Raw genomic sequence first — 18,365 nt, forward strand, 5'->3', positions numbered from 1 at the left:
TCCATGAACACAACCTTTATTTTCCTTTTCCAAATAAAAATTCCCCCCAAAGAAAAACATTTGTCATGGTCGAGTACAAATAACACAAAGGTCACAGTTTTCCAGAAGGGAGACCCTGACCCTGGCTCGGGTGGGAGGGGTCGCCCACCCCCTGAGGCCAGGAAAGTTTCCCCGGGGGGAAAAAGCCCCCCAACCCGTCAGGGGGTCCCCACAGGCGCGCCTAAGGAGCCCCTACAAAGAAAAAAGGCACCTTCATTCAGTAGGGCCCATGGCTTCGGCTGAGAAAGGCTCACAAGGCTGGGGGGCACCCCTCGGGCAAGGGGTCCCCTTCTCCACTCTCTCCTTTGGCTTTCCCTCAAAACCTAGCTTATTCCTTGTACACTGGGGGGATGGGTGGAAGGGGCGCCAGGCCGCGCACCCACTGCCCACTCTGCCTGCCCAATGGCTCCTACTCATCACAAAGGCCACCGGAGCACCTCCCAGACCCTAAGGCCCCCTTCTCTGTCAAGGGTCTAGATTTGGGGTTCAAGGCCATCTCCTTCCTGTTCCTAGCTTCATGTCAGGACCGGCCGGCTCACCCTTCTCCCAATGCTGACCCGGGGCTGTGCACATGCCAATGGTGGTAGGCTCGTTCCCTCCAGAGAGCTCAGCTACTGAATAAGGGAGGGGGGGCAAAAGGCAATCAAAATAATGGAAGACCATTATGGAAAAAGAGCCCAGGCCCTCTCTGCCCCCGAAGGCTCTGCCTCCCTCCAGACAAACGGCAAGCTTGAGAGGAGAGAGAAAACTTTCGGTCGTACTTCTGAAACGTCCATCTAGCGAGGTGGCTAAAGAAACACTGAAAACAGAGTTCCGGGCAATCGCTTCCTGGGTTTTCCCAAATGAAATCGGAAATCGACCGCAACCAGATCGTCTGGAAGCGCCCAGACACAGCAAAGAGCGATTGCGACGGCCCTGTAAGCTTTGGTGTTTGGCGATGGGGCGGACATCAGGCCAGCGCGGGCTCGCCTTGCCAACGTCCTCCTGTCGCATGAAAAGCTAGGCGTGCTACGGTGGAGGGGAGGCGTGGGATTGTCTAACTCGCAACATTCTCCCGAGAACTAATTTCTCATTTCCCATCTGTGGGATCAACCACCATGAGTCAAGCTTCCTTCCCTCCAGAGCGCGTCTCCCCAGATCCCCAAAGCTTATTTCGATCAAAGCTTCATGTGAAGGGGCGGGCGTGGGGAGCGGGGACTGTCCCCATGCCCTCCCGTGCTCACAGTCGAGTTTGGGATGAGAGGATCCACCGGGCTGAAAGAAATACTGAAGTTCAAGCATCCCCCCACCCCCAAATAAAAGTTCACAGGCAACAGCGTCAACTTGTGCACCTCAAACAGCACTGAAAACGAGGTAGATAAAGAAAAGTAACTGGACTAGAACCAAATCTGGAGTTACAAAAATGATACATCTCCAGCCACACTCAATCTAAAAATCACAGCAGAAAAAGTGCCTTTTCAACTTTCACATTTTTTTTTTTTTTTTTTTTTTTTTTTTGCAGTCAAATCATTAGAAGTCATGCTTGGTAGAAAATTGCAAGGAAGGGGTAAAAAAAAAAAAAAAAAAAACCAAAACCAACCCCAAATAAAACCCAGAACGACCATTGGTCATGTAACAGGAAATCCTTGGAAACACTGCGTCCTTGGCTCGAGACAGCCGACCATCCTCCTCCCAGGCGTCTCCAATTCAAGATGCTTCACTGATCCAAGGAACTTGGCCACGTGGCTACGAAGACAAGGTACCGTGAAGCAGGCTCACACTGGGGAGCACGTGTCTACTCCCGAGAGGGTATCCTGGTGAAGATTTTCAGATGTGTCGGGGCTGGGGAGATGCAAAGTTTGGAAACAGATGGGCCGGGGCCTCCCGCTAGAGCAGGCTCTCACCGAGGACGTTTCTTTGATCGGTTTGAGTCAGAGTGAATTTGGGGGTGTGGGATGAGGGGGGACGGATGGGGCGTTTCCCATTCCTCAGAAAAGGTGAGAATAGCACTGTTATCTCCTTTAGCAAAATTACGAAATGATGCAAAATCCTCGAGTAGAAAACTAGCCGGTCTGTACAAAGTGCCTAGTCTCTGAAGGAATGGAAAAACGGAAAGGGCTTCCAACAGTGCCGGACACAACATTTGTCTTCAACTTGTCCCGGACTCACTGTTCTAGGTCCACATTTAGAGAGAGATATCAAGACAGATCCAGCTCTGCAGCTCTATCAAGTTCTCCCTGGCTGCTGCGCTCCCCATGGATGCAGCAGGACATTCGCCATCAGCTTCAAACAAATCTCCTTTCCAGTAAAAACCTGAAAAGATTGGGATTATCACAAGGCACTGCCAAAAGTCTGCAGGCAAACGAGGGGGGACACTCTCGGCGGGCCAGAGGGGGCGTCTCACGGGAGCAATGAGAGCGTCGGCAGCCGCGCCGTCCTTCCTTGGGGTTGTTGGTGTCTCCGGGCAAAACCCAGGCCCCTTCACAAGCGACGGGGTCATCCGTGAAAAGAAAATGGTTCAGAGGAAGTCTTCCCGGTCAAAAGACGAGCCCTAATTCTTGACAGCTTTATCACTGGGGGCATTTATATGTACTGGCGTGCAGGGTACGCCGCCTTTGAGTCAATGAGATTTTCAGGGATTGGAAAATGTGAGGGACACGGGAAAAGATGCCGCAAGCATTCAAGCTATGTCTGCTGTGGTGGGTTAGAGTTGGTGTCATGACCCCCGCCCTCCTCTGTGCTGAATTCTAATGAGTTGTTACATGACATGGGTGAGGAAAGTTGGGGGGGGGCCCGGGTTCTCTTTAGGGGGAGACCAAGTAAAAGTCATCTCATTGGCTGTGGTGATGGCTAAGCCTTGGGACACGTTCTTTGAACCTCATCTGTGAGAGGTCAAAACCGGTGACCGGGGGGAAGGATCGGGAAGATTAGGCAAAGGGACCTCAAAGGGACCTGAAGACACAGAGAAAGGTCCCGAACCTTTCAAGTCAATGGGAAAGAGTTCAAGTACCTCTAGGTGTCTGGAAGGCTGAGCCTTGCAATTGAGGCTCTTTTGGTTCCAGAGGCCAAGTCCAGGGAGGCTCCAAGGGGGTCTCGTGGGGAATTTCAGGAACAGAAGAGGAAGCGGGGCTGCTTTCCTCAAACAGCAGATGACACGTCGGCTCTGACTCTGGCCAATGCCCAAAGCCCTTCTTTCTGGGGCGTTTCCAACCAAGCTTCTCCGCCCCCCTTCCACTCCTCCCTTCCCCTGCTGTCCCCTCTCCCACCCCCTCCCTGACTTTCTCACTTAAAGAAAAAGAGGTCACAGCTCAACCCCCTGGAGAAGTTGCCTAGGTTCCAAAGCTGGGTTGGCCTAAGTACGTTTGCTACCAGGGACAGAAACGCACACGAGGGGCTAGAACCTTCCAGCCCTTTTCCCCCAGAGTCCCAAGGAACTCTCTGAGGGCACCCACAGTCAAACACACTCGTCAGCTGCCTGCGGCACAGAGGAATCAAGGAGATCACAGAACACTGAGTAGTATAAAGAACTGTCCCAGTTGTTGGTCACACACCCTGCCTCCCGACCCCTATATGCACAATGCTGGTTGGTTCTTGCACCCGAGATGACGAGGAGAGGGGCGCAGTTCAAAGGGAGCGTGCCGGGGCGGGGCACCAGCCAGATGGTTCCTTCTGTTTATGCCCCGAAGGTGGTCACGGGAAGCTGTCCCCGCTGGCTTGGGGTGATGAGCCTTGGTCTAAAATTCAACATGGCAACACATGAAGGTGGTCGATGGGCCGGACCGTTGAGAACACGTGACCGGGTTCCCACTTCGTGCCGATTGTCCCGAGCGGGATGCGAGATTTATGACCGAGGCTCATTGGGCCGAATGGTGGTGAAGGAGGAGGAAAGCAGCCGGGAGGCGAGGTGGTGGTGTGTGAAGAACGACTCTCCACGGCCGGCCGGGTATCCCGGGAATGGGGGTGCAGAGGGTGAGCTTCCCGAAGCATCCTGACCGGTGTTTTACAAGACGTCAGGTGGCAAAGTGGGACGAGGGGCTGGAGTACCCGCTGTACAAAGTGACCGTGTCTACGGAATGACGAGTGCACCACAGCAGGAGGGGGGGGGAACCTTCCTGACCAGTGGATTCACTTGGGCCCGGGGGGGCCTGGGGCTGAGTTTTGCACGGGAGACGGTGGAAAGTTTGGCAAATTCAGCCCGGGTTGGAAAGGGCTCACCGATTGGCCGGGGAGCACTACAGGCTGTGGAGTTGTTCCTGAAATTCCCACCCACTGCACCGGATACCCAGCGGTGCCCACGGTGTTGTATTGGCAGGCGTGGGGCACTCCGTAAGAAGGCAGGGCTCCGGGGAAGGATGGCAGCGAGATTCCTTGAGGCAAGGCTGCTGGGACGGGGCCGCGGATTTGAGAGAGAGATGAGATCCAGGCTGATGTGTAGGCCACCGTGGACGACGGGTTCTAAGGAGGAGAGCGGCAGTGACAAACTGCGCTCGCTTTCTCGGCCGTCGTCCATCCCCGCTCCCCAAAGCCAACCCTCCCCACGGGCGTCCCTCCCCAGCTCTCCTCCCGGAGAGGAAACCCCTTCTCGAGGGCTGCCGAGTGCCCAGATTGTGCGAGAAGCCCCACCAGCCCCATCCCGGGCTGCCCCTGCCCCCTCACCTCGTGAGTTTTGTTCCAGTTGTCTGTTTCCAATCTTTGTTGATTCTGCTTGAGTTGGTTGAGGCTCGGTTTGATGAGAGCACTCCCCACAGTTTCCTTCGTCCAGTCGTCCACCAGCTTGTGTAGGTCGTCAGTGAACATGCCTTTCTTGCTGGCCGGCGACTGTTGGCAAGATGTCGTGCTGTTCACCATGCACATCGGGTCTGCAATAAAGAAGGGAAGAGGGGTAAGGGGGGGGTGCTGCGGGACTCAGGAGTACCCATTACAAGAGACCCTTGGCACCCACGGCATTGGCTGACCCCCCGGGGAAACATTCCATTTGACGAGAGGCACTACTCAAGCCCTCCTGGGCTTCCTCCCCAGAATCAATCCATTAGCCTTTGGTTTTCTCTGTCTCCACGGCCAGCCCATAGCAGAGCCTGGCACACAGAAGGCACTTAATAAATGCTGACTCTTTCATCCCAACACGCCCCCCCCCACCCCGTTATGCCAATACGAAGACAAGTCTATGAAGCGACAGCCCTCAGACGTGGCTGTCACCTGAATGCCGGGAGGTTCTGATCAGTGTAAATGGTCTTTCAGCCCAGACTGGGTTAAGGAGTGTCCCAGAGTGTGGCCAGCTGGGGAGAGGTCCAGAGCCAACCCCAGGCATGGACTGACGTGCGGGCCCTTCTTCAGTGGCTACTTGGGACAGGCAGGCAACAAGACAATTTCTTCCAGTCTAAATGGGCTGCCTTTGTCCACAATCGGGCATGAGTGTGGACACTGAGTTTCCATCCCACCACCTAATTAAGTCCCCCCCAAGGAAAACTCAGAAACTGTTGGGCTCGGTTCCTCTTTAAAAAAACGTTTCAAGGCCATTTCTATTTCTTGTCACATAGGCTGTGGGGAGGCTCTTCAGATACCCCCCCTTTTTTTAACCAGACGATGCCCAAAGTTTACCTGTAGCAACAATACCATTGTCCACGTGTGTCAAGGATTGAGGGCGACTTCGTAGTTTACTCTTGAAAGATCTTGGACGTCGAGGAGATGCAGGCTGCAGCGGCAGGTCAGAGGATTCTGACTTGCTGTCTTTGATGGATCGGAGACGACTGTAAAGCTCCTGGAGTTCTCGGTTTTGTTGAGCTTGAAGGCTCACCACCTCTTGGATGTGTCTGAAGAGCCAAAAGAGAACAACATCAAGTCTGAGGTATGCCCATGCATGGGCAAGGAAGCACGCGTACAGCAGGCCAGGTTTGGGGGCCTCGCTCAAAGGATCTGGGTGTGGGGATGGATGGAGGTGTGATGCGGGATCTAGGACTGCATTAAGGCAGGCACGGCTTCCGGAAGGAAGGAGGCCCGCCATTCTAGGTGCCGCCATTTAAAAAGGCTGTCACTAAATTGGAGAGCGGCTGGCGGGTTGAACAGGCTGTGTGTGTGCGCCTTCTGGGAAAACCCGGGGTGGGGGGCGGGGGGGCCTTCTAAGTCACAGAACAGATTTTACTTAAACTTCCAAAGAAAACAGGGATTTCTTAGTGGATTATCGGCAAACACAAACAAGGCATTAGAAGACTTTGAATCGAAAAGCAGAAAGTCAGCTTTCGCCACTCCAAGCTACTCCTCTCCTCAAGTACATTCTGGACTTTTTGGTGCCTTCTTGGGGTTCGTGTCAATTCTACCTGCTTTTGGCTTCTGGAGCCCAAATAAAGCCAAGTATCTGAGATGACAAAACCATTAACTTACTTTTCCCGTAATTTCTGGAGTTCCATTTTTAGGTCTTCATCTTCAATTTCAGACTCATTATCGCTACTCATCGGGGATGATGGAGAATAGAAGAGTGCGCTCTGAGACTGAATGAAGGATGGTTCTTCTTGGATTGGTAAGCAACAGCTTCTTTCTTCAACGGGATTCCTGCCCAGCTCTTCTGAAGGGCCAAGAGGTGTGGAAGATTCGCTCTCGGAACTCGGGTGTGTCCAAATTGCAACCATTGGTCTATCCTTTAGCCATAGCTCAGGTCCTGATTGTATACTACTTTCTGTAGCAGAAGTATCTTTCTCTGGAGTCATGGAGGTTGCATCATTGTCACACGGGCCGGCAGGTAAAAGGTGTTCCCCTTCTTTCAAAGCTGGGTCATCGCGGCAAGGTTCAAGGCAGGAACTGAGGTCTGGTGATGAAAGCCAGTCCTCTTTGGCAGCAGCTTTGCTGGGGGCGCTCAGGAGTTGTTTGGTTGTAGATGCGTGGTCTTGTTCACAAAAATCAACTTTTTTCACCTGTTGATAAGGTACAGTGATCACCTGAGGCACAAAAAGAATGGCACAGAGAACGTCCTCAGGGGCAATCTGCAAACCACTAGCTTGTCTGAGGGAAGCTGAAGGCTGATAAAGGACCCCAAAGACTGATAAAAAAGGCCCCCAAAGGTTGATAAAGGCTCCCTGAAAACTGATAAAAGGCCCCCAAAAGAACCCCAAAGACTAATAAAAAGGCCCCCCAAAGGCTAATAAAAAGGCCCCCAAAGGCTGATATAAAGGCCTCCAAAAGAACCCCAAAGGCTGATGAAGAGGACCCCAATTGCTGATAAAACCCCAAACGCTGATAAAAAGAACCCCAACTGCTGACAAAAAGAATCCCAACTGCTGATAAAAAGAACCTCAACCATTGACCCTCCTCCCCATAAATCAGGCCCAGAGCATTCATTCTGTTCTGGCAGGGCCACCTACAAGAAGGGCCCCAAGCCAGAGAAAGGGAAAACCTGCTACTTTAACAAGCACGCATGGAAGAGAAGCCACTCAGGAGACGCAATGCTACCTGGTGCCCAGTGCGTCATGGCCAAAAGGAAATTTCAAGTCCACGTCCCACACTCCATCCCTGCCTCCCCCAAACAAGTGAACGGAGAATTAAGGAGAGATACTGACCTGGAAGCGGCCTCGCTGGAAAGAGCCAGATGCCACGCAGTTGTTAAGAGCGGGTTCGGCTGTGGGAGGCAGCGAGGTGGAAGCGGCTCTGGATCTTAATTCTGGCTCAGCTGCAAACAAGAACAGCGGTTATCAAGATTTCAAGTGTTTATCAGATCCCCCTTCCCCAAAGAAAGAAACTTCCACTGGGCCTACAGAGTTTACAAGGTGTCGGTGTAAGAGTGCGAAACAATGAAGTGAAATGAAGAACGGGAAGGATTTGGTTACAGAAAGCAAATGACGGTGACACTGGCATTTGTGGAACATGTTGTAAACGTGGGGTCAGGGCCAAAGGGGCTAGCACTTGTTTACGAAAACCAAAATCCCTGAGGGAAAGAAAAGGGGATGTCAGTGAGCCTATGGCCCTGACCGTAAACATGCTTTTCTGACGGGCTTTGGATCTCTCACCAGAGCCAGGTGACTGAGGTCGCCTGTGAACCCAGCTTCTCAATTGGTAAGTTTAAGTTTAAGATTTCTTGCTAACAGGGCTTTTGAGACTAGGACAAATAAAGCTTAGGTCAAGATACCCACCTGTTACGTGTGGATGGAAAGTACCACTGCTGCCACTGCCGCTGCCGCTACCGCTGCCGCTGCTGCTGCTGCTGCTGCTGCTGCTGCTGCCGCTGCCGCTACGGCTGCCGCTACGGCTGCCGCTACCGCTGCTGCCGCTGCTACTGCCGCTGCCGCTGTCACTCGACATCGAAGCTGCATCCCCTGGAAGGGAAGCATGAGGCATCGGCTCCTAAAGGAGAGAAGAGCAAGGAAAGATCAGTAAAGATCATCTGCCGAGGGTTTCACGAGAGACCTGACGCCTGGTAGGTGCCGTAGAAATCCCTCCATCTGCCCAACCGTCCATCCTTCCTGCCTGCCTTCTTCCCTTCCACCCCAAGGACCTATGATTGGGGATCCCCGAGGGGCCATACAATCTGGGAAGAGCTAGAGTTCTGTTCTGAAAGATTACTGAAAATCTAAGCACCACTTACGTGGCTCCTGAAAGGTCTAAAGGCCAGTTCAGGCTCTCCTACCCAGAAAGCTTCAGGCAGTGTTTGAACCAGAGCCTCGATCCCAGCCAGCAAGCAATGCTCCCTGGCCAGGGACAGGGAGGTATCAGGCAGAGGCTGACATGGAAGCAGAACATCCCCTCAAAGCTCACGGGAAAGAACAGACCCGAGTCCTGCTCTCTTCCCCTAGGCCGTCCAGAAAGCCAGTGAGACACATTCCTTTAAGGAGGGCTAGCTTTGGAGTGGTCCATCTGACCCCGAGGGGGTTCCCCAAGTGTGGGTGCCCTTTGAGTTCACTGGGCTTCTGTCTACAGGCTACCTCTGAATCTCCTTCCAAAGAATGGGAACCACTGGCACCCCAATCTGACACCAATACTACCATCCCCCAAAACCAACAGCCTGCCTGAAGGCTTTCTGCTCCCTTTTGAAAAAGGCCCTTTTAGGGGCAGCTAGATGGCCCAGTGGAGAGAGCACCAGCCCTGAAGTCAGGAGGACCTGAGTTCAAATGTGGCCCCACACACTTAACACTTCCTAGCTGTGTGACCTTTGGCAGGTCACTTAATCCCAACTGCCTCGGCAAAAAGAGAAAAGGAAAAAAAAAAAGGCCCTTTATACCTACAAGAAATATTGCAAGAGATTTTTAAAAAATGAAATAAAATTCTGGAGGAAACAGTCTAAAAAGCTAAGAAGAAAAAGTATTATGACTTACTAAAAGGTTGTGAAAACTACGATAGGCCAAACAATAAGAAATCACTGAGAACATAGGACACATAACAATGACTGTTGAAAAATAAACATCAGAAAAAAGCAAAAGATTGAAAAAAATGAAAATGTAGGCTAATATGAAAAACAATTGATTCATAAAACCAAGGAGAGATTGAAGAATCACTTGAATCCCTTAAGAGCATGAATTTTAAGAGCGTTACTCTGAATTTCCTTCCAAAGAATGGGAGCCACTGGCACCCCAATCTGGCACCAATACCACCGTCCCAAAACCAACAGCCTGCCTGAGGGCTTTCTGCTTCCTTTTGGAAAAGGCCCTTTTAAGGGCACAGCTAGGTGGAGTGGGTAGAGGACCTGAGCTCAAATCTGGTCTCAGACAGACACTTAACACTTCCTGGCTGTGAAAGCTTTGGCAAGTCACCTAACCCCAACTGCCTCAGGCAAAAGAAAAGAGAAGAAAAGAGGCCCTTTTAAGAGAGTTACTCTGAATCTCCTTCCAAAGAATGGGAGCCACTGGCACCCCAATCTGGTACTAACACCACCATCCCCCCAAACCAACAGTCTGCCTGAGGGCTTTCTGCTCCCTTTTGAAAAAGGCCCTTTTAAAAGAGTTACTCACATGTCTCAGTCCTAAGGAGTGCAACAGGGAGCTGAAGAGAAAGATGACCTGGTTCTGGGGGAACTCACCAGCCCCGTGAGCCCTCATCAGATGTCTCAGAAGGGCACACACTAAGCACAGCCAAAGCATCTCTGGCTTCAGGGTTGTCAGACACTAAGTTGGGGATTTCCTGCCCGTGAGTGCTAACAAATCCTGAGCCACCACGTGTGTTTGGCACCTAGGCCCTGATAGTTCTGTGGCCTATCAACCAGCCTGGAAGTTTCTCCAGTCTCTGCTACGTATCCTTTTGTACCCGAGGGATCTTGGGAAGTGCTACTCTCAGGATGGACAAGATGGCTTGAGGACCCTTTCGATCTCAAAAAGCATGGTGGTGTGTCTGCCCCTCCATCTCCTTCTGTCCCTAGCCCAGGTCTACTCAGTTCACTGGACGGCTTTTAGGCCTCCTCTGCCCGGCCCCGCCTCAGCTACCTGATTATGTCCTACAAAGGAGTGAGGGGAGCACAAGGCCCACCCTAGGGCGGGCACAATGGCTGCCCGTTGCTTAACAACCAGCTGAGTTGACCTGAGGGTCAAGCAAAGGGTTTTTCGGTCAGAGCAGGGAGCGTGTCTACGCCAAGCGTGGGCTCCCGCCTCCTTTGGGCTGGCCCACTTTGCCCTCTGAGGAAAGAGAAGTGGAGAAGAGGGTAGGGGAGGATGAGAGATTGTACTTACATGTGAATCCAACTCGATGGCTACAGAAGCGGACACACTGGCTGGCTCCCTTTTGAACACAACAGCCGCGCTAGAGGGCTGAGCCACGGCAGAGAGAGATGGAAAGTCCGAGCTGGCCTGCTGCACGGCGGTCCGCTGTGCGAGGCTGCCTCGGCTTCTGTGGTACCCTGCGCCCAAAAGTTCCGGCCCAGGCCCACAGATCGCCTCCTCAGCCGAGGAGGAAGAGGAAAATGGAGACTCTGCGTTTGGGGTGTCTCTCTGACTCTCGGAGTACAGGCCAGCGGTGCCGTGCTCTTGATACAGCAAGTTCCTTAATTTTTCATCCAAGGTCTTAATGCGGTTGTCAACAAATTCTAATTTTGGAGGTCTTTCACCATCTCCCTCGGGCACTGAGGAGGAATGAAGAGGGGCTGGATCAAGGCCTGGGCTCTGAGCAAGGATGTCCGAGGGAGGGGCAGAGGCAGCCTCAGTGCTCACGGTCACCGTGGAGGACTGAGGGTTCGGCTCAGACGCACGGCCCCGCAGTGGGACCAGCCTCTCGGGGAGTGTGGTTGCCTCTCCAGGATGGGAAACACCTAAGGCTGGGCGGTCCTCGGCCCGGTGCCCCAAATACGCGGGTGGACACAGACCAGAGGCTTGGCGGCTGGGCTCCGCAAACTCAATCCGAGCGGGATGTCCCGAAGCAGCAGGGCCACGTGGGGTCCCGGCATAATGGGCCGCTGGCGCCTCGGTCTCATCCACCTGCCGAAGAGGGCCTAGCCGGGCGGCTTCAGGACCAGCGTGCTCAGCAGTCTTACCGTCTACTAAATCCTTGGATTCTGGTGTGGATGCCAAAAGCTCTTCCTGGGGCACGTTAGCTGCCACAGTGAGCATATCCTGTGAGGAGAGTTCTTTGTTGCTAGTGTTTCCCAAATCTAAAGCGAAAGAAAAAAAGGTTAAGGCAGGAGTTTGGTGAAGACTTCAACCTGTGCCGTATCTGATACAAACCTTCTTTGTCATAAGGGGCTCCGGCCAGGGAGACGGGCAAAGCGGAAAAACCCAAACCTCCCATCTGAACTCAAAAAGTTACCGTCGAGACCCTATGGAGAACCCTCTCTCATCTTCCCAGGCACGAGTTCTTACAACAGTTTAGTGTAGTGTGATCAAAAGGCATCCCATGAATGAAGGCAACGTCCACATCGCCAAGTAAAGCGGCCTTCTGAGCCCAACAGAATGTCTCCCTTGCTAACTGTATGAGAAGGATGAAGGATGTGGGTGCTTTGCACTAGTTACTTTAGCAAAAGCAATTTTAGTCTTTAAAACGACCAGGAAGTCTGCGCCCATTCATTTCTGGCCACAATTAGGCTGGGAGTAGAGAGAAAGAACAGTTTTTCAGGTCTGAAAGCCCAAAGAAGAAATTTCAGAAGCTTCCAATGTGGCCACAGAAGCCAGCCTCACCAACCAGGAAAAAAGGAAAAATGGCCAAAGCTTGCGACTCGGGTCCTTTGAGTGACAACCAGCCCTGAGGAGCAGACAGCAAAAAAAGCTGAAGAGGAATATGTAAAGGAACTAGTTCATCCGGATCAGGGATTTCGAAGGTTTGAAGAAAAAAATAAGGAAAAAAAAAAAGATCGAAGAGATTCAGAAACAGGAGGTAACTAAGAAGACCGCTGCTTGATAAACTCAGTATTACACTATGACATGGGGTTTCCCTTCAAAAAACGATAGAGAAAATTAACAAAGAAAACAGTGCTCAAAAAGACGAGCTCTCTCCAAGCCTACCACAACGATCCTAAGCCTGGATCAGAAACCCCGAAATGTGTCAGTACTCATACCAGAAAACAAGAAGAAAAGGGAATTATTTGACTCAGTTAGGAAGAGAATAAAACCTTTATCAAATGAACAGGAGAAATCATTGTTGTTGGTTTTTTTCCCATTTTCAACACACACACACACATACAGACACGCAGGGGAACACTTCCACACACATAACAGAACACAAGAGAAATAAGGTTTTATGTTACACAATGAATCTCCATTTATACCAAAAAATTTTTAATAAATAATAAATTCTGTACATTACTTTTGAAACTGTCCAGCTCGTCCTTCTCTTCTGTTTCTTTTGTAAAATGCTTTCTGTGACCCTCTTTTTTGTTTTTAAAGGCCTCCCTTTATATCCCACCCCTGTCATACGAAAACAAAATAAAACAAAACATGGGGGAAAATCTGTTGCGACAAATAAACAGAACCAAGCAAACTGCACCACACACAAAAAGTATCTTTCTGCCCTAACCCCATCACACTTCTTTGGCAAAAGGCAGGGGACCCGATTCATCATCAGTCTTCTGGAAACATCTCACTGTCCAGAGGCTTTCGATCTTTCAGAGTGGTGGGCGTTAGCGTGTGGCCAGCCTGGCGGGAAGGCTTCCCTTGGTTCTGCTCCCTTCACTTGGTCCACTCCCTGCACCTCTTGCCAGGTGTCTCTGGAATCGGCTCCGTCGGTTTTTCTGAGGGCACCGTGGCCTCCTGGGCTGCGCTCTGGTTTCCGGAGCCTGGCTTTTCCCTTGGTCTTTTAGGGTGCGCTTCAGGTGAAGGTATCCCCCGCAATGAGTTTGGTATCTTTCTGCATCCAACCGTCCGGCCCTCCTCAGTCCGTTCCAGAGAAGAATGAACTTCCTCTGCCGCCCCATCTCTTCCTACAGGTCTCAGAACCAGACCATTCTTTTCATGCACAGCAGCCGAGAGAGCTGCCAAGTGCCTCCAGCTTGCTCTTCCTCAGGCCTTGCCAAGAGGGTCTTTGTCTTCTTAGCCTCCCTTCCTGCTCCTCTCCCCATCACTCCTTGTCACCTGCAATTCCCTCATCACGCTGTCTCGGGGGTCTTTGGAGAGATCTGAGGTCTGAAGGGAACCCGTTTCTTTCTGCCCCGGTAGCATTAGCCCAGTCTCATCGCCCGCTCCCTTCTGTGAGCTTCCCTGACTTTCTCTAGATTCCGGCTGTGAGCTTCCCTGGATTTCTCCGAACTCCTGCTGTGAGCTTCCCTCTCTCTAGACTCTGGCTGTGGGGGGTCCCTGACTTTCTTCGGACTCCTGCTTCACGTGAGCTTCAGTTTCTTCCTCCTCAGCTCTGGGCTTTTCAGCAGGAACACTGGAAGTTCTCTTCCTTTCAAGCTCCATCTCCCCTCACCTCATGATAACTCAGCTTGGCAGGAAAAGCTCTTCTTAGCTGTAAGCTGTCGTAAGGACTACTTTTTGCCTTTGGGATATCATTGGCCAAGATATCTTGTTGGCACACGATACTGGTTTCCAGCCCAAGCTGCCAGGGCTACGGGGATGCTGCCTGTAGTTCCTTGGTACTGAGGATCTTAAAAACAGACCTGGATACTTTTTATTTATTTGGAAATAGAAGTTCCACAACACCTAACACCTCATACAATGATAAGGTCAAAATGGGTTCATGATTTAGACATAAAGAGTGAACTAGGAGGGCGAACTAGGGAAACAAGGGACAATCTGCCTCAGATCTGTAGAGAAGGAAAGCCAAAGAAGAACTAGAGAACAGTATGAAATCTACAATGAAACATTTTGATTATATCAAATTAAAAAGGATCTGTACAAACAAAATCAATGTAGCCAAGATTAAAAGGAAAGTAGCAAACTTGGAAAAACATTTTTACATCCAAGTGCTCTGATCAAGGCCTCATTTGCAAATTATGTGCAGAATTGACTCAAATTTATAAGAATACAACCCATTCTCTGAAAAATGGTTAAAATTAACAATTTCCAGATGAAGAAATTAAAGCTATTTCTAGTCATATGAAAAAATGCCCTAAATCACTATTGATCAGAGAAATGTAAATTAAAACAACTGAGGTACCACTACATACCTCTCAGGAAAAGATAAAGATGAATGTTGGAGGGAATGTGGGAAAACCAGGACACTAACACATCGACGGGGGAACGGTGAACTGAGCCCACCATTCTGGAGAGCAATCTGGATCTGTGCCCAAAGGGCTATCAAACTGTGCAAACCCTTTGACCCAGCATGGTGTCTCCTGGGCCCATAGCCCAAAGAGTTCGTTAAAGAGGGAAAAGGACGCCCACGTGCACAAATGTTTGTGGCAGCCCTTTTTGTGCTGGCAAGAAACTGGAAACTGAGTGAATGACCATCAGCTGGGGAACGGCTGGATAAGTTAGGAATGTTATGGGGAATCATCGTTCTGTAAGAAATGACCGGCGGGATGATTTCAGAGAGGCCTGGAGAGACTCACAGGAACTGATGCTGAGTGAAATGAGGAGGACCAGGAGATCATTGTGCACAGCAACAGCAAGTTTGTACAGTCATCAATTGTGATGGACGTGGCTCTCTTCACCAATGAGATGATTCAAGCCAGTTCCAATGATCTTGTGATGGAGAGAGCCATCGACACCCAGGGAGAGACTGTGGGAACCCACTGTGGACCACAACGTGGCATTTGCACTCTTTTTGTTGTTGTTTGCTTGCTTTTTTTTCCTTTCTCCCTTTTTTTCCTTTCAGATCTGATTTTTCTTGAGCAGCATGATAATTTGGGAAATATGTACAGAAGAACAGCACGTTTAACGTAAAATGGATCACTTGCTGTCTAGGGGCAGGAAGGAGAGAGAAAAATCGAGACACAAGGTTTTGCAGGAGTGAATGTTGAAACTATCTTTGCATGGATTTTGAAAATAAAAAGCCATCATTACAAAAAAGCAATAGAGGGTCCGGCCTTTCTTTTGAATTATGGTTTTTAGGGAATCCAAACCATTTTCATTTTCCCTCTAGAACCCTTGAACCTTTTGCAGTTACTTTCGACGGCAGAGCCTTTGCACGTTCTCTCCATCTTTTGCCTGGTTACCTCATGAAGTTGCTGCTTTCTCTTTGCTCTTTCTAATTTTCGGGGACTTTGTGATTTGGTGGGGGGCGGTTGACCACATTCTCCTCTAAACTATTTGTTCTCCTTCCAATTCTTTCTTCCAGAGCTTTCCATCAGTTTGTTTCGCTTCCCTTTTCCTCTCTCGCTTCCTTTCTTTTAGGTATTCACAGAGTCCTTGTGGAAAACCCCTTTCTTTCCCTTGGTGCCAGCTTGTAGTTGGCCCCTTTTGGGGTCTCTCGATTTGCAATAAACGCCCAGCTCCGTCTCGGATTCCCTCTTCTCTCCAGCTTTAGCTCCTCCTGGATGACTACACCTGCAGTTCTGGGGAGGAAGGGATCACTGACCCACTGGCTGACTAGTGTGCATTGACCCAGCACCTGAAGCCCTTTACAGGCTGACTCATTCGAGCTACCCAACAATCACTTGTAAGAGGAGGCACTGCTATCATTCTCCTTTTCTAGATGGGGAAACTGAGGCTGCTGAGAGGAGTTAAGTGGCCTGCCGTGGTTCACACGGTTCACCTCTACCGGGAGACTTGAACTCAAACCTTCCCGACTTCATCTGCTGCCCGACTACTTCCTGTAGTTTCTCAGAAGGGTTTTTCATCTGCATTTGGTCCGAGGTGAATTTCAGGCTTTTGCTGTAACCCCAAATGCTTCTGACCCCAACTCTGACCCCCAAACGGTCTGCGCCTCCATTCCAGCAGTCTTCTTGACCAGAAGTCCCGACAGCGGAGTCTCTGCCTGCCCCAAATGCTTCTGACCCCAACTCTGACCCCAAACGGTCTGCGCCTCCATTCCAGCAGTCTTCTTGACCAGAAGTCCCGACAGCGGAGTCTCTGCCTGCCTCCGGTCTCTCCCCACACTTGGGACATTTCTCTAGCCGGCCTTCAAAACACAGGACTGACCATGTCACTTCCCTCCTCAAGTGAGCTTCTGTGGCTCCCTATGGCCCCCAGGAGCAAATACGAAATGGCCTCTGGAGCTTGCCCCCTCTTCCCTTTCCGGTCATACCTTACTTCTCCCCAATCTGACACTTCTATCCAGGGTCACCAGCCTCCTGGCTATTCCATGAGCAAGACCCTACCTCTTCTAGCTCCTGGGATTTTCTCAGGCTCTCTCCCATGCCTAGAATATTTTTGCTCCCCTACCATACTTGCTGGCTTCCTTCAAGATGCACCTCCTGCAAACAGGCCCTTCTACCCCCCACCAGGCTCTCCCGGTTCCCTCTTGGCTCTGCATTAGCCCGGAGATTCTAGAAGACGGAGACTCTGTTTTACTTTCTCCTGGTTTCCACAGGATCCAGAACAGTATCTTGTATTCAGAAGGTGCTTACTAAAAGTCTGTTGTGTCAGACGGCACCTGGTGTCCAGCCCATGTCGGTGCCGAGAAGCTCATTTTGGAACTTTGACCCCCAGAGGGGTAATGATTTCCAGCCAGGGCAGAGAAAGAAGGCGGGGGGCCTGAGAGTTTTGCCCTCATGCTGATCACTGTGAAAAAACCTCTCGCGATAAAAAAAATGGGGTACAGATCCAAGACCCACTTGTCTATGCAGATTTGACCCAGAAGCTAAACCTGAAGGATCATGAGCCCCAATCTCTTGCAATGAAAAAATGGGGTACAGATCCAAGGCCCACTTCTCTAAGCAGATTTGACCCAAAAGCTAAACCTGAAGGATCATGAGCCCCAATGGGAACTGCTTCCAGTGCTTGGTTTTGTTTCTCTGCCTCTTCTCAACACCAGGGCCTAGCACCGAGTCCTAACAAGAGGATGCGGGGGCCAGGAAAAACTCAAAAGACTGGTGGAGAATGCCAGCTAGAGAACGAAAGCTTACCAGCAAGGAGCTGTGACTCAGGAAGGCTCAGGGGCTCCCGATTGCGTGTGGTCTGATTGATACAGAACCTCCAGCGACCAACTGGGGAGGACTGAGGAGCAGAGTCAGCTGCAGAAAAAATGACACAAACACATTAAATTCATGGGGAAGTTTTGTGAGCTTGGGGGCTAAGGCGACCGCCTAAAAGCACTGATTGTCGGAGCAGTTGGACACAGTCGCTGGACTGTCAAGATGTCTGCCACGCCCACCATGGAGGTGCCTCTCGTCAGCTGAAAATGTGCTAGAAGAACAAAAGTCCCCACTGCAGTGTTCAGAGGCGGGCCAGACTCTTCGGGGGTTTTCAGCGGGACCACACTTTCCTTTAAAATCTCTCTGTACACTTCAGATTAGTCACAGCAATCAATGCTCCCCGGGCACGACTCACCCACACAATGGAGGTGCCCTACCACATAAAAGCAGAGCCCACTGGTCCCACAAAGCAGGCAGCAAAATGCAAGAAACCAAGCAAGACAGCCAAGGAATCCCCCATGTTGCAGTTTGCAATCCCCCAAGTTAATGACGTTCCAGTTTCAACGGGAAAGGATGGAGCCAAAGACCCACCACTGTTGGAAGGAGCCTAAGCAAAGAAAGGCGATTCACAGAGAAGCGCCAGCCAGTCACCACAGAAGTGCCACATCCACTCACAACCTCTCTCGTCTGCCCATTGCCAAGTGTGTGTGTGCTTGGAGCTCCCGGAGGGAAGACCAGTTGGGGATGCACAGCCAGACTAGTGTGTTCCTAGCAGTCCCTATGCTTGTGCTTTGGAAATAAATCCTGGGAAAGTTTCGCTACCAATTGGGCTCCCTTCCCATCAAACCCCTTTTTTGGGAACCGGGGCAAAAGCGTGCCAAAAGGTGAACAGACGCTAGGTACTCACAGCAGCCTTGCTGGCTGGGCAAAGGATTCATCTGTGCTTGTTCAGCTGCTCCCGTCTGAACGACAAAAGGAGAAACGGAGTGAGACC

General features: G+C 51.0%; 1 protein-coding gene across 1 annotated transcript in view; it reads right to left on the reverse strand.

Moving 5' to 3' along the window:
- Positions 1-1,830: 1,830 nt before the first annotated feature.
- The window catches only part of WNK3 (WNK lysine deficient protein kinase 3), a 46,968-nt gene continuing 30,433 nt past the window's right edge, over positions 1,831-18,365 (reverse strand). The window contains exons 16-24 of the mRNA XM_031944318.1: positions 18,279-18,333; positions 17,363-17,470; positions 10,659-11,572; positions 8,136-8,346; positions 7,566-7,675; positions 6,397-6,947; positions 5,617-5,828; positions 4,675-4,877; positions 1,831-4,473 (exon numbers count right to left, since the gene is read on the reverse strand). Coding sequence (XP_031800178.1) covers positions 4,144-4,473; positions 4,675-4,877; positions 5,617-5,828; positions 6,397-6,947; positions 7,566-7,675; positions 8,136-8,346; positions 10,659-11,572; positions 17,363-17,470; positions 18,279-18,333 — 2,694 coding nt within the window. The 3' untranslated portion in view covers positions 1,831-4,143. The remainder of the gene's footprint in view (positions 4,474-4,674; positions 4,878-5,616; positions 5,829-6,396; positions 6,948-7,565; positions 7,676-8,135; positions 8,347-10,658; positions 11,573-17,362; positions 17,471-18,278; positions 18,334-18,365) is intronic.

This window comes from Sarcophilus harrisii, chromosome X, assembly GCF_902635505.1.
Source record: "Sarcophilus harrisii chromosome X, mSarHar1.11, whole genome shotgun sequence".
Classification (NCBI taxonomy): Eukaryota; Metazoa; Chordata; class Mammalia; order Dasyuromorphia; family Dasyuridae; genus Sarcophilus; species Sarcophilus harrisii.